This window comes from Malaya genurostris, chromosome 3 (genome assembly GCF_030247185.1).
Source record: "Malaya genurostris strain Urasoe2022 chromosome 3, Malgen_1.1, whole genome shotgun sequence".
Taxonomy (NCBI): Eukaryota; Metazoa; Arthropoda; class Insecta; order Diptera; family Culicidae; genus Malaya; species Malaya genurostris.
Window position 1 is genome coordinate 235,826,396 of NC_080572.1, and position 15,513 is coordinate 235,841,908.

The window sequence follows — 15,513 nt, forward strand, 5'->3', positions numbered from 1 at the left end:
GATGTACCACGAATCAAGCATCAAATAGAACCATTGTGAGAAAGCGTTTCCCAGTTCTGGGTAGTGCAAACTTTGCAAGCTTCACTCGAAGATGCTGTTCTTGAAAATCATTTGTCGGATTTCTCCAACTCAACATTGCTGTGTGAGTGATGTAATTAAGGCGCTAGAAAGTTTTTGTTGTAATTGATGGTGTCAGACGACCGTAGTTTAGAAGGTCTGGACCTTGACTGGTTCGATAATGAACAAGGTTATGGAAAATGCTGCGAAAGAGTCTAACCAGATTTTCTTTACAAACACTCTTCACCTCCGGAGTGAAGATGCTGCCCTCTCAGCAGGCCGTTCTATTTTGTTGGTCTTTGAGTGCTTTTTGAACGACATATTGCACGAAATATTCGTTCAATTTGCTGGAACGGTTTGTTGTTATTTTTTCTCTTGCAAAAATAGTGTGAAAATTAAGTGTTACCTTTACATAGAAAGAAAATTTGTTGTTATTCTACGTGAAGTAGAAGTATTGTGCAGGTATGTAGTGTTAGTTTGAAAAAATAAGTGGAAAAAACTTCAGAAATTCTACAGGGGCTCCAACTCCTCATGTAAAAACGTGCTTAATCCACCTAGCAGAGAGATGATACCTTTTTTTATGAATCCGCATGATCTATGTTTTTTGCATGACTATTCTTTGGTGTTTCAGTTTTCATGACATTACTCTAATGCCCGTCGTTTTAAGTGGAAATTTGAGATTTTAATCACTCATTACTCTGTAATGTCAAAACTGCAAATCGGATCGAATTTGAATCTAAAAGTGTAACAATCGATTAAACATTTCATGATATGTCGAAGTAATTTCCACTTTAGAGCTTAGGGTAATTTAAAGTACTTCCAGAGCCGGTATTCAGGAACCAGCATAACTAAGGCTCGCATTCTTTTTTTGACAAAAAACAGTACATTTGGCGTAAAAATCAAGAAAACACAGTACATCGATTTTGAAAAAACAGTGCATTTTACAGTACGCATTTTTCTAAAAATAGTGAATAAAAATCTAAAGCAAATAAAATTGATCTTACGAGAAAAACAAATTGAAAAAATGACATTCGAATACAACTATGTAATGAAAACCACGAAAAAGCCACCACAGAGACGTAGTTAGCTCCTGTCTGGGTAAATTGTTTTGCCAATTAAACTATCCTGCATGTGAAACACGCGAAGAAGCAGTCTAATTGAACAAAGGAACCAAGCATGTTCAGCTGTGCTCAGGCACCACGGCGTTAATTTGTAGTCATTTCTCTATTGCAACCCCTCCGCCTGTTGTTTCAGCGCTCACATACAGGGTAGCTTAGTTAGCAAAACGATTTACCCGGATAGGAGCTAACTACAGGTTCGAGTCCCGTCTCTGCGGTAGCCTTTTTGCGGTTTTCATCACACAGTTGTATTCGCATATCATTTATGCGATCAGATCTGTTTTCCCCGTTAGATACTGATCAAATATAAAACTATCTAAATACGACTCTATGCCTTAAAATACAGATCGTTAAAAGCAAATAATTATCAAACGATTTATTTTCATAATCAAATCTAATCCTTTTTAGGGCTTTTTTATGTTTGACAAAAACTAAAAATTGCACGAATTATTCATTCAACATTTTGTGAGAAGCGTATGATTCTTCTTGGTTGATAAATTTTTCTTTTTTATAAGCATCAAAATTTCGCAAAATTGTTGTGACGCGCTCTGAACACGAATGATTAATGAAAAAATGTTGTTTGCATGTACTTAGCGGCTGATTACCGTCCTTGTGTCAGTGTGGGACTCTAAACAGTGCTGACACGATGGCCCTCCGGCGAGACAGGAGGTTGGTGCAGGCCTAGCAAGCCGCCCGGAAAACACTTGTTACGAATAATAAGGATATAAGTACGACTCGAAATAATCGGCTAAGACCTACGCGACGAAATAAGGACTACGATTGGAAGCTTGGCACATGGAACTGCAAATCGCTTGGCTTCCCAGGACACGACCGAATGCTGCATGATGAGCTTCAAATCCGCGGCTTCGATGCCGTAGCACTGCAGGAACTTTGTTGGACGGGACAGAAGGTGTGGAAAAGTGGGCATCGAGCGGCTACTTTCTACCAGAGCTGTGGCACAACCAACGTTCTAGGAACGGGATTCGTAGTGTTGGGCAAGATGCGCCAGCGCATGATTGGGTAGCAGCCAATCAGTGATAGAATGTGCGTATTGAAGATCAAGAGCCGTTTCTTCAATTACAGCATCATCAACGTGCACTGCCCACATGAGACGAGATCCGATGACGAGAAGGAACGCGCAGCTGGAACGAACGAACGACAGCTGTCCACGGCGGGATGTAAAATTTGTCATCTGCGACATGAATGCTCAGGTAGGCCGGGAGGCAATGTACAGACCCGTGATTGGGCTGGAGAGCCTGCACGCGATAACAAACGACAACGGAATGGTAGTCCGAAGCACCTTCTTTTTCCACAAAGCCACCTGATCAACATACGGAAAATCAAATCGACCACGTTCTCATCGACGGGCGATTCTTCTCCGACGTCATCAATGTCCGCACCTACCGCAGAGCCAACATTGATTCTGACCACTATCTTGTTGCAGTTTGTATGCGCTAATCAATGTTGCTAACTACTTTTCGATACACTCCTTACATTCCTATATTAGAAAAACGAGATTAAAAAATTATCCAAAATCGTTACAAAAATAGAAATTTCCCGATTTTTTTTTGCAAATCGCTATATTTTGATTAATATCTCTTTTGTTGAAGATTTAGCGTTTTTTCAGAAAATTTTGTTTAAAAATATAAAAAAAATTTCATGAATTTCAAAAATTTACGTTATTTTGAAAATATGTAATTTTTACAAATATTATTTCTTCATTCTAAAAATTAGACAGTATTTTATTTTAAACTTCATCCACATCACATCAAAAAATGAAAAAAAGGTCGAAAATACGTTTTCTAGGTTAGGAAAACGTATTTTCGACCTCAATAGAAATAACCGATATTTCGGTACATGGATTTTATTTTACAAAAATTATGCACATTTTTCAGTTATACGCAAGTTTTCATTACAGAATTCTGTAAATAGATCTACAATTCATTCGACAAATCTGTATAGTCGCTGGGTACGGTAAAAGTTTGACTGTTCATATGGGAAAATTATCTTCCAATAATCGAACTTCTATAAATTGTCGTGAAAACTAACTGTCAAACAGTTAATAAAATTTCCAGTGGGTGTCTTTTTATTGACCAAACGAAGAACTATTCAAAGCGTTTTGTTTACTTATAGACAGAAAATAATTTCATATCACTTGTCCACGTGCTGCCAACACATATCGTTCAAGGGCAATTTCTGATAGAGTTGACGGATTGTGCAGTGTTCTGGAAAACGCGCATAGTTCTGATCAACTGGGACTTTTTTTCTCAACACTTTTTGTAAGTTGAAAATTTATGTTGATTTTTAAAATCCGAAAATCCATTTAATAATTATCTAAAACATTGCAGAAGACACCATCGGACTCACCGTTTCTGGGATAAATATTATGGAATATTCTCAATGGATTTTTTCTTAGTCCCTTCCCAAAAGTAAGGCTGGAGTTAAAATGGCAAACTGATGATGCAAATTGTTTCGTTTGGGCATAAATAATGCTTATGAAAAATTTGAGCCAAACAAAAAACTACAAAAATGAAATTTCAAAAAAAAACTGTAACGGCGGTGGAGTGGCTCTGCTTAAATGTGTCAGATTCAGAAGAAGCAAGTTAACTTTTCCATGTGTCAAATCAATTCAATGTCTTGAGCTTGAACTTGAGCTTTAGCGACCACCCCTGGTTGCTACTCCGTTACTGATCGGGATTAGCTGAAATTGTACAGGGAGTTTTTAGATGATCCGACCTGGGACTAGTAACTCATCCTTCAATGTACATCTTCTGATAATCCCAGAATTTATGATCAGTACCGGCGCCGGCCAGGCCCGAACGTAGATCATCTAAGGAATGGGAAGGGATGTTAGTCCAACACTTGTTGTTACTAGAGGCCGTATATACTACTGCGCACTCCACAAGTGTCACGGGAGAAGGATATTTGTTAGTAAAAATTTCAGTATTGGTATTATTCGCGCGCGACTCAATATGTCCCGGTTTCAAGATGCTCGGATGCACCACTAAACTCATTGACTTCCCGAGTGAACGTTTCAAAATATCCTATATAGAAGTCCCGGCAAGTCTTGATTCACAGCTCTTATTCGAGGAAACTGAAGAAAAATTTGCAATACTATCGCGTAAAGAATAAAAACTTCCCTTTTTTGTAAATGAAATTACGTGATACAAAATAAACGAGTGAATAGGATTTAGACAAAATAGTTGATTCATTGCATTGGCATATTCTAAACAGTTGTTATAAAATCATTTTAAATCACCAAATAAAGGTCAACAGATTTCACGCGCGTCTTGATTCTGTATTATTTCTGCTTTATTATATTAATTATTTATTAAAATTATTAATTGGTTGTATTGGTTGATCTGGGCAGCCGGCTACCGGTAATAATATTAATTTATTGTTTGAAATATTAATATCAAGTATTTTTTTTACTATGTATTCAATATACCGACATATGTTATCTCTGTTATTAATATCAACGGATTTGCACAATAGTTGATTTTTATCATTCAATTTATAATCCTGAAAGACAATCAATAACATGGAAGAAGAAAACAGATAGAGATTATTTTAGCAAAATAGAGTAATCAGAAGTGAAACATTGAAAATGTCTGATAACTGAAAGGAAAAAGAAACTCCTCCAATTGTCGCCTTTTACGACATGGAAGCAGGAACCCAGTGGATCTATTCTTGGTTCATTTTTTCCGCCGGATTCCACACGGCATCTAGGCTGGTACTGTCCGGAGAGAGCTAATAGGTACTATCAATCTCCTAGTGGACTCCAGCCCCTACTCAATTCAATTTCTCAAAAGCGATTTTTTTTAATCTAATCCCGTACCATATCCCTTCGTTTTCGAATCCCGATTGTGGGCGTGCATTAATTTGATTTCGATCTAGGTCGCTTCAACAAATACGACATAAAAATAAACTCCGTATGAGAACGAATCTACTTTGATTGTGACTTTTGTCCACTGAGAACCAGTACCAGCTGGCCGATTGACGTTTTGAGGGCACGCTTATCACCGAACAAATGCGTTTTAATGAGTACAGTACCGAAGCCCGATGATTATAGTGATGATGGTGATGATGACAATGATAATTGATAAGATATCCACAAACGATCAGATAAATCACTTAACATGAATGGCAAACCTGAGCAGTAAATGGAGTTTTGCTGTACCGTTCTACTTCTGCCAGTTGGGGAAAAAGGTCAAACCAGTTGAATAAATAAAGACAACCGGGACGGGGGATTGCAATCGTTTTATCAATCCCAGAGTACGGATGTTCAATGCCACTCGAGCCAAATGTGTCCTCCTTCCGTCCCATTTACGGAGGAATGTTTCCGCCGAATCAGGCTGCTACCGGAAATTGAGTATTCAAATCAAATTCCCCGGCACCACGCAGCATCATAACGGAAGAAGTAATAATTTAATAGGATTGGTGGTGGATGGATAAAAATAAGCAAAGCTACTCACGGTTGTATTCCATTTCCCCTTCACTCCATTCAGCTTCGGCTGCTGCTCGATTGGATTGAGATAAATCGCTCACTGATTTACGTCACCGAGCCGGGATTGTGTTCGGTGAAGGGCTGACGTTCCGGGCGTTCAGTTCAGGGCGGTTAACCTTCGAACCGAGTTAATCACTTATTCAGTGAACTTGCACAGGATAATCGATTGCTTTGCTCCGATCACTACGCGAAAAATTAAGCTTACTGGTAGTAGCCGTTGTTGGGATTTTCTCTCTGATTGATTATCTAAAGCAAGCAATACATCATTGTAGTAACTAGACATGGACTGGAGAGTGGAAATTAGGTCACGAATGTTTGGCGTGGGTTTCGATGGGGGATGGGCGATGGCGTTTCGGGAACGGTTTTTAATTTGTAACAGGAAATTATTCGAGCATGTGAGTGGAAAAATTATTCTGCATTCCTGCATTAGAGAGGCGAATCTAAACCCCGTTTCGTTGCATACCTCGACGGGGCAATTGACCGACCGACTTCTGACGTGATTAGAATCAATAGTAATGAGTAATCGATCCATCAATCTTGCTGCACCGATAACACGGACGTTGACGACGTGGGAAAAGTCACATATGGTGCCCGCATATGCGATTATTTTTCCGCAAAAGACTGCTAGAAGCTGAGTAAGTTGAATTTTTACTTGACGAGAATCGATACCCCAATATAGAAATTCTCAACAATTTAAATCTTTTGTAAATATATTCTTTAAAGTTATGCTTTCGCCGATAAAAAAGAGTAAAATTGAGTAAATTTAAGTATCATATTCCATTTTTTAACGAAAATATACGGGAAAGAATCCGTTGTCAGTATTCTGAGAGAAAAATCATGAAACGATTTGTTTAATCTTCCCTGTAATTATGTTTATTGTTCAATATTTAATGGGAGTACAAAAAAGTTCAGTCCGTTTTCAAAAGATGGCTCTGGCTGCTATGAATATTGAACAGTAACAGTTGATGTCGACAGTTTTAAGGTTAGTCATCTATCATTAATATTCAGTTCAGCATTTGTGGGAAGTTTTAGTTTTCCGTTTTAATTGAAAGAAGTGCAGCTGATGCTTACCAAATACTTGTGAATTTTTATGGTGATAAATCTGATAAATCATGTAAGCAATAATTTAGACATATCAAGAATGGAGATTTCAGCGTTGAAGACAGGCCTTGCTCTGGACAACTAAAAATAAAATCGAAGACAAACAGTTAGAGTCATTACTCGAAGAAGATCCGAATAAACACAAGAGGGACTTGCTGAATCATTGGAGGTCACTCAACAAGCAGATTCTGTACGATTAAAATGCTTGAGAGTGATTCAAAAGCAAGGCAGTTGGGTGCCTTATGAACTGAAACCGAGAAACATGGAAAGGCGATTTTTCACTAGCGAGCAAAGGCAACAAAGAAAGGGTTTTGCCTTTCTCATATAAAAAGGTTATGCAATCACTGTGAAAACCGACTTTTGAACCGAGTGTCATATACCATTCGACTCAGTTCGTCGAGTACGCAAAATGTCTGTGTGTGTGTATGTGCGTATGTGTGTATGTAACGTGTTTTGCACTAATTTTTCTCGGAGATGGCTGAACCGATTTTCACAAACTTAGATTCAAATGAAAGGTCTTGTAGTCCCATACAAAATTCCTGAATATTGTTTGGATCCGACTTCCGGTTCCGGAATTATGGGGTAAAATGGGCAAAAAAAATGAAAAAAATGTTTTCTAGCTTTTCTCATAGATGGCGCTACCGATTTCCATAAACTTAGGTTCAAATGAAAGGTCCTATGGTCCCATACGTAATTCCTGAATTTCATCCATATTCGACTCCCGGATCCGAAAACATAAGGTAAAGTGGGTTGAAAATTATATACCATCACTGAAAATGGGGAAAAATCTTAAAAAAATTCTAAATCGACCTCAAATCTTTTCCAATTAATAGGTTTTATCAGTAGACGGTCAAATAACCCGATTTCGGATATTCTTTTTAGGAATCGAAGAAAGTTATTTTGAAGAATACCACAGTATTATATATGATGGTATGACACATACATACATACATCGAAAACTTACTGGGGATGAAAAATGAATGTTCTATGTTAACCTCAAGCAGAAAATATGTTACGGCTATGCCAAATATTCAGGGTTCGAAGGTCATGTCGTGGATGTTGTGTACTACGAGCTGCTACAACCAGGCGATACTATAACTATAACGGACGTTCGGTATAGGCTTCAATTGATGCGTCTGAGCCGTGCATTACGAAAAGAACGACCGGAATACAAGCAAAGTCATGATAAAGTTATTCTTCTGCATGACAATGCTCGGCCTCATGTCGCAAAAGTTGTGAAAAAAGCAATTGGAAACGATCAAGTGGGACATTTTGTCACACCCGTCGTATTTTCCTGACATTGCTCCTTCTGATTACTGTTTTACTTCTTGTTTTTACGAGTCAGAACACAATCTTCATAAATACAAATTTGGTAAACCATTTTGACTAAACAAAGACATATAAGAACCTTTTTCAATCCACCTAGTGATGTAATGATGGCTTTTTCATATTACTTATATTTTCAAAAACATCACTAGAAGATTCTGTCAAGATTTTTTTTTCAAACTCGAATAAAATCAAAAACTTTCCTTGGATATAAATTACCATAACCGTTTCAATTTTCAAACAGTTATAACAAGTTAATATAGATCTAAATGTGGTAACCTCGCACGCTATTCTAAATTGAATAAAGCACGCTGTGTGCTAGGTGAAGATGTTTTCTTCTTCCGTACCAGCACGTACCGGTTTTGCATCGACTTGTGTGATAATTTGAATGTTTTGACACTCATCCGACTATAATTTCGAAATCGGAAATCAGATCTGGATGAAATTGCACAGTATCTTTTAAGACAATGAGAGCTTTCATTTGAATCTTGATTTGTAAAAATCGGTTACACAGTCGCTGAGAAATCGAAGTGACTTCCGTTTATTTAGGTTTTCATCACTTTTACCGATGCTTTCGGAAGCGGAAACCGTGGACTAGTAGTAACTAACAAGGTCTGCCCACTAGATTAATTTACCAGTAAGCTTTATAAAAAAAATTGCACCTCGTTTCGCCATTACTTTTGAAATAATACTAATGAAATTGGAAATTATCGCGCTGCAATACCGGAGCCGCAAGTCGGGTTTGCATCAACTTTTTTGGGACTGTTCAAAGAATATCAGAACCTTTTATTTGCATCATAGTTTGTAAAAATCGTTTAAGAAATTGCCGAGAAAATTGAGTGCGTATTTTCTCATAGATTTGAACATATTGCCTTGTAGTTCCGGCACCGAAAGTCGGATACAGATAAAATTCAGTGATTGCATAGCTTGTCTATATGAAAAATACTATATATACTGATTCATTACACTGTCTTGCTAAACATTGGCGAAATAACATCGAAAATATTAGGGCAAATTGAAGAATTTCGAATCACATTTTGATTCAGACTGATGACTCCCCCAAAAAATCGTAATTTTTCAAAACTGGAGAAATAAAAGCAAAGTGCAACGTTTAGGGATATTCAGAATTACCAAATGCAAATTTATTTCGAAATTATTAGGATTGTAAAAATACACACATACAGTTTCCAATTTTTATCAAGGGGAACGTGTCAAATGGCACTGGCACATTGGCACAGAAATGGCCAATTTGTTCTGAAATTACACAATATTTCGACAGTCCCCGCAAGCAATGTTCTATGAAATTGTCGTCCATGAGACAGAAGGACAAGTGCCAAGAAACAATTTATTTAGAGTTTAAATAATATTCACATATCATGATTTTAAATATATTTACCTACTTGGTTTTACTCGAAAATATTGGAGAACCTATGTAGTTTTGAACATTCGGAAAACACTTTTGGAGTCCAGTACTACTTTTCAGCCGGTTTGAAGTTTTTTTTCAATATTATTCAATATAAGTCATAGCATTTTTTTTTAACTCGAATGAAGTCTCTGATGTTACCTAGGAACGTTTGCAAACATTAATTACGTGGGTGTCATTTGTTAGAAAACATTGCACTTCGGCGCAAAATTAAAAAGAGTTTCGCAAGTAGCATCTGCTTTACGTCTGCCAAGCAATTTATGGTTGAAATTTACACTAGCTGTTTATATGAATTGCTAACATGCTAATGAGTCGGAGATGAAACGTTAAAAAAAGCGGGTGGGTAATGTCACAGACATAACTGGAGAACGTGAATACGAGTAAAACTCGTATGTTTCATCCACACTTCCGAGTATCGGTAATCGTTCATTTAAGTTGATTGTGTGAATATCGCAACCTTTACTGTTTCGCTTCCAGAATTGTAACGGTTCATCTATACTGAAGAACGGTTTATTGACGACAAACATATTTCAGCATGCAGCAGGTCTGAATTCTTAACGTAAATCCTGGAAATCAATTCTGGAACTGAACTTTGGAATTAAATTCTGAAACTGAGTTCAGGAATTGAATTATGAAACTAAATTCAGGAATGAATTCTTGTTCAGAAGAAGTCAGCTCCGGAATTCATTTTCGGAGTTTAGATACAAATTTTAATTCCAGAATTCTGAAGTTGAAACCGAAAAGTTCTTGATTGAAACTCCGTACATAAATTACAGAACTAAAATCAGTTGTTGTTGCTACTGTTTGAGAAGACAACTACTCAAAAGCGAATAATAACGCGACCTGGGCGTCGAGGGCTTTTTACCACGCAGTACTTTTCATGTGTCGGTTTTTCACGACACGCTTTGTGCGAAGATTCGTTCAATTTAAACGATAGAAATTTTGCGCGCCTCAGTTGGGCACTGGATTCCACCTTAATGCTCGTTCATACAAAACATTTTAAAATACTTCAATTTTGATTTATTTGAGATTATTTCATACTACTGAAAGTTTTATCATAAATTCCTGAATTCATATTCATACCATATTCCCGATGGAATGGAGAATAAATTTTGTAGTTGCATTAAATACAACATAACAAGATATACGCGACACGATTAAGTTCTGCCCATTCCTGGACAGAGTGAATTTTGAAAAGGAGCCCTATTAAAGTAAGACGAATTCTCGTCAAAAGTTATATTTGAAGTGACGGGCCTTCAACTAAAAAATGCAAAATTAACCGCGTAACCTTTTTCTGTCTTAATTTTGAACGCTGATAACTCAGTTATTTGTGAATGGATTTATATTCTTGTAACTACCAATCTATTCAGAAATATTTAACTTAAACATATGAGGTAACGCTGTATAAGTATTTCAATAGCATACCATTTAAAACTCGGTTTGAATTGACCTATGTTTTCACGAGCCAATCACAGCTTGTCATAATGATGTCATTCGCGACCGTTCTGGACAGAACGAACTATCGCACAAAAAGAAATATATAACTATATGCGCCGACACATACTGAGCTCAGTAAACGCATGACTGTGAACGAGGCAAGTAGCTTGTCTGTGGAGCGAGTAGATGACAGAACTAAAAGTTACATCCATTGGCTCGTTGGATGGTCGCTTTTGCACTGGATCCCATTTTCCGTCTGCTGCCCATCGTGTTCGCAAATCAGCTGTTGATTTTGATTTTCGGTAACTAACAGGCCAATTCAGAACGAGCGGCGATAGATTTTTCGAACCTAATTTGAAGCACTTTTAACATTTAACTTCATTTGGAACCATTACTTAAATAGTGTATGTTTAAAAATGGATTGATTTGTCGACTTGGTCATGTCCACACTGAATCTCAATTTACGTAGCGAAACAGTGGCTTGCAAATGGATTCTGTTCAAAGCTGTAATGTGAAGATAATCATAGACACTTCTTTTTCATTAAATGTAGCTAAAACATTACCTTCTCTTTATTCATCTTTGATAGTGACATTATAAGTAAAACTCGACAAAAATGACGTTTATAAAATTGAAACGTTTGTACTTTTTTATCTTCCGAACACAAGTATCTTTACAATTTATCCAACAGAAAGTGATTTATTGATAACAATAACTGTCTCCGAGCGTATCTTTTTCCAATAAATCATCTTTTCTGTTAGTTATTCATTCTTTTGGCTTCTTCAATATGTGTTTCCGCTCAGTCATTGCAAGAAACTAAATTAAATCATGTAAATAATACAATTGAGAAGTAATTGGCGACTTTTTACAACATGAGAATTTCTCAATTGAGTTTAACACTTATGTATCGAAAATTAATATTATTATTATAATGAATCATTTCATTCGTCTGGATCTATATCTTGAGGTAGTTCGTATCTAAAATGGATTTTTAAAGTAGGTTTAAAAGGATATACGATGAATTTCAGTTAAAGAATATTTTTCAAATAATTTACTATAAAAAGGGTATTTGGTACCACATGGGTACCGGATTTGTGCTAAGTACACATAACTATTTTTATTTTTTACGTTTCGCTTTCAGCTCATCAGTGCGTCAGCAGTTTATGTTGAACTGCTAACGCTACCTAACGGTTCAACATAAACCGCTGAGCAGACGTCTGCTCAGTTATATGAACCTTAGAATTTCTTCATTTTTAATTCAACTGTGCTAGAGCGTGTTTTACATACAATCTTTTTTTTTATTTGGTAGATAATTTATTGGCCGCCACGATTATTTGTCACAAAGGTTATTCTGGAGATCCAATTTTAATACCATTTTTTCAAGCATTTGAGGGCGTATTTCAGTAGTAGCACGTTGAAAATTAAGTTCCGAAGCATCAATCGCTGCCGGTTTATCCACATAAGCCAATGATTTTACATATCCCCAGAAAAAAAATCGAGTGGCGAGTCAAATCACACGAACGTGGATACCAATTCAGCGGTCCATTTTTCGAAATGATGTTGTCGTTGAAACGTTCCTTCAATAAGTCGATTGTTTTGGCCACAGTATGACAAGTGGCACCATCCTGTTGAAACCACATTTCGTCCACATCCATATCTTGAAGATTTGGCAACAAAAGTTCATCGATCATGGTTCTGTATCGATTCCCATTCACGGTAACGCGTCGTTCTTCTTCATTTTTAAATGAAATAATAACCGAGGATTCCACCAGCCCACAGACCTCACTAAGCAGTACATTTATCGGAATGCATCGGTAATTCTTGAACGGCATTCATGAATTGGCATCCAAAAGAGTGAATTTAATAATTACATTCTTTATGATGGTCTCACGCGGACGGTTATGTGTACCATAAAATTCACGAAGTGCTCTACAAACAGTTTTAATTGAACACTGGTTATGAAAATAAATTTCCACGATTTTAAAGCGTTGTTCTGAAGTTAACCTATTCATGATGATTTGCCAAACAATACAGAGTAGAGACAGTAGAGTAATCTCTGTTGAAAAAATAAATCTCCTAAAAACACCCGTTAGAACTTCCGAAAGTATCTCATGTTCTTCTGAAATTTTTTTTTTAAATTTGGTTGATTCTAATACTTACTCAAAACCACACTAACAAATGGACTGAAAAGTCCCGGGCCTAACACATAGATGGCGCTAGTTTTATTGCAGTCGCCAACTGTCAAAATTTCATGATATTCTATTGAATAGTTTGTAAGTTATTGTGCTAAAAGTGACGCTACTTTTATTATTTTCAAAACAATAGATCAAAAACAAATTCGTTTTTAATTTTACACTGCTTCTTGATGGGAAAAAATCGTTCAAACGAAGCAATGCACAATGGGGAAAAATGGACCAAAAACGCGACGATTTTTTGGAGGCATGATACAGCTGAGCACTTTTTTGGTGTGAAATGGTCAGTAAAATCGATTCCATGTATTTAGAAGGACCGCACGCAACGCTATCATGTGCATTTTACCCCAAGTTCCCTTTTTATACTGCATTGTATTCAAGCTTAACTATATAACATGGAACCGAAAAATTTGCAGAAGAGCGAATAGAGTGTTTCCGATGTAAAAAAGTCTAACAAATCGATTGCATATAGTTTTATTGACAGCAGAAAACTCGTTACACCGTTTTACCCTATTTCTTTTCTTGTTATAATATTCAGTTGAAATATGATCTACAATCCAAAAGCAGATCCAATGCGATCTATCAATATTGCTTCATAATACGTGCAAAACATATGTGATCCAATTAAACACAATGGGAATGACAGTACTAGCCTGTTTAACCCGTTTTACCCCTAATTTATATCAAAAGTCGTATTTCTGGTTAAACTTTCTCTCGCATACCGAAAGCAGGCTGATTGATGAAAATCGATTGATATTACGAAGAAAGACCTGAAAATAGGATTACAAATGAATATTTAGGGATGTGCGTGATGTAATATTTATCGACTATCTTGAAAAAGGAAGGCCATCGTCCATGTACTGTGATGGAAAATTTTGAAAATTTGAATACCACTTTTGTAGAACGATTTATCTTTTACCTCAAAATAGGCCTCAGTTTAAGTGATAACCTCTTTATTCGTGCGAAATTTCTTACCGGCAAGCATTTTTTTAGTCAGCGAACAGCCAGTAGTCGTTGGGAGCCAAATCTGGCGAATACGGTGGATGTGGGAGCAACTCGAAGTTCAATTCATGTAGTTTTGTTTTCTTTTCCATATAAGGTCATTTCTTTGCAATTTCAGCCTTCAAACACTCCAATAACGCTATAAAATATTTACTGTTAATGTCATCGTCTATGCGCGCGGGTGGTTTCAGAAAATTTTCGATGGAACTTTTTAAAAATTTGCTAAAACCAAAAACATACAGACGTTTGAAAAACTTTTATCTATCTGCAGGGTGAAAATGACTGGAAAATTCGGAGAATATCAAAACAAAAACACTCGTTTTCCAGAACTATTTTCGATAACACTCGTAAAATCCTCCCAATTTTCGTAGACATTTTTGCCCTGCAGATAGATAAATGTTTTTCAAAGATCTTGTGTTTTTGGTTTTAGCAAATTTTTAAAAATATCCATCGAAAATTTCCTAAAACCACCCGCGCGCATGGACGATGACATTAACAGCAGTGATGGCCCAGCACACGAGCCAGCTCTCATACAGTCCGTGTGCTGAACCTTTTCAAAAACACGCACACGAAGTCTGAAACACACGCTCGTGTGCCGTGTTGCTACTAGATCGAGAGTCGTATGCTTCGAAGAACCAGCTCGCGATGCTGGCTCATCTGCTGGCTCATGAGCTGGAATGGGAAGCTAGCTCGTGAGCTGACTCATGTGCTAGCTCACGAGCTGAGTTGAGTGTCCGTTTTTTTACATTTAATAATATAATAAAATTTTTATTCACACAGTGTCCGCTCTTGTATTATCTCTTGTCAGTAGGTGGACTACACAAATAGCACACGCTCATGAGTCTGGTTTGAAAAGCACAGTACAAAAGTTTAATAGGCACACACTGTAGGTATAGAGCAGCTCGGACATCACTGATTAACAGTGAATATTTTATAGCGTTATTGGAGTGTTTGAAGGCTGAAATTGCAAAAAAACGACCTTATATGGAAAAGAAAGCGAAATTACATGAATTGAACTTCGAGTTGCTCCCACATCCACCGTATTCGCCAAATTTGGCTCCCAACGACTACTGGCTATTCGCAGACCTAAAAAAATGCTTGCCGGTAAGAAATTTCGCACGAATAAAGAGGCTATCACTTAAACTGAGGCCTATTTTGAGGCAAAAGATAAATCGTTCTACAAAAGTGGTATTGAAATGTTAGGCCGGCGCTGGAAAGATTCCGTTGTTCTTGATGGAGATTACGTTGATGAATAAAGTTAATTTTGAACAAAAAAAAAATGTGTTCTCTTTGTTAGGCCCGCGACTTTTCAGTCCATGCGTTAGCAATTTAATCATTGTATAAATTTTAAA

General features: G+C 36.9%; 1 protein-coding gene across 16 annotated transcripts in view; it reads right to left on the bottom strand.

Moving 5' to 3' along the window:
• LOC131436192 (high affinity cAMP-specific and IBMX-insensitive 3',5'-cyclic phosphodiesterase 8) overlaps positions 1 to 15,513 on the bottom strand; it is a 448,244-nt gene that overhangs the window by 203,499 nt on the left and 229,232 nt on the right. For 3 of the 16 annotated variants that reach the window (XM_058604784.1, XM_058604785.1, XM_058604783.1), the window contains exon 2: positions 5,651 to 5,928. The exons of the other annotated variants lie outside the window; for them this stretch is intronic. Coding sequence is in view for 1 of the 3 variants with exons in the window: in XM_058604785.1 (XP_058460768.1) it covers positions 5,651 to 5,663 (13 nt within the window). In the remaining 2 variants the exon portion in view is untranslated. The remainder of the gene's footprint in view (positions 1 to 5,650; positions 5,929 to 15,513) is intronic. 16 annotated transcript variants of the gene reach the window in all.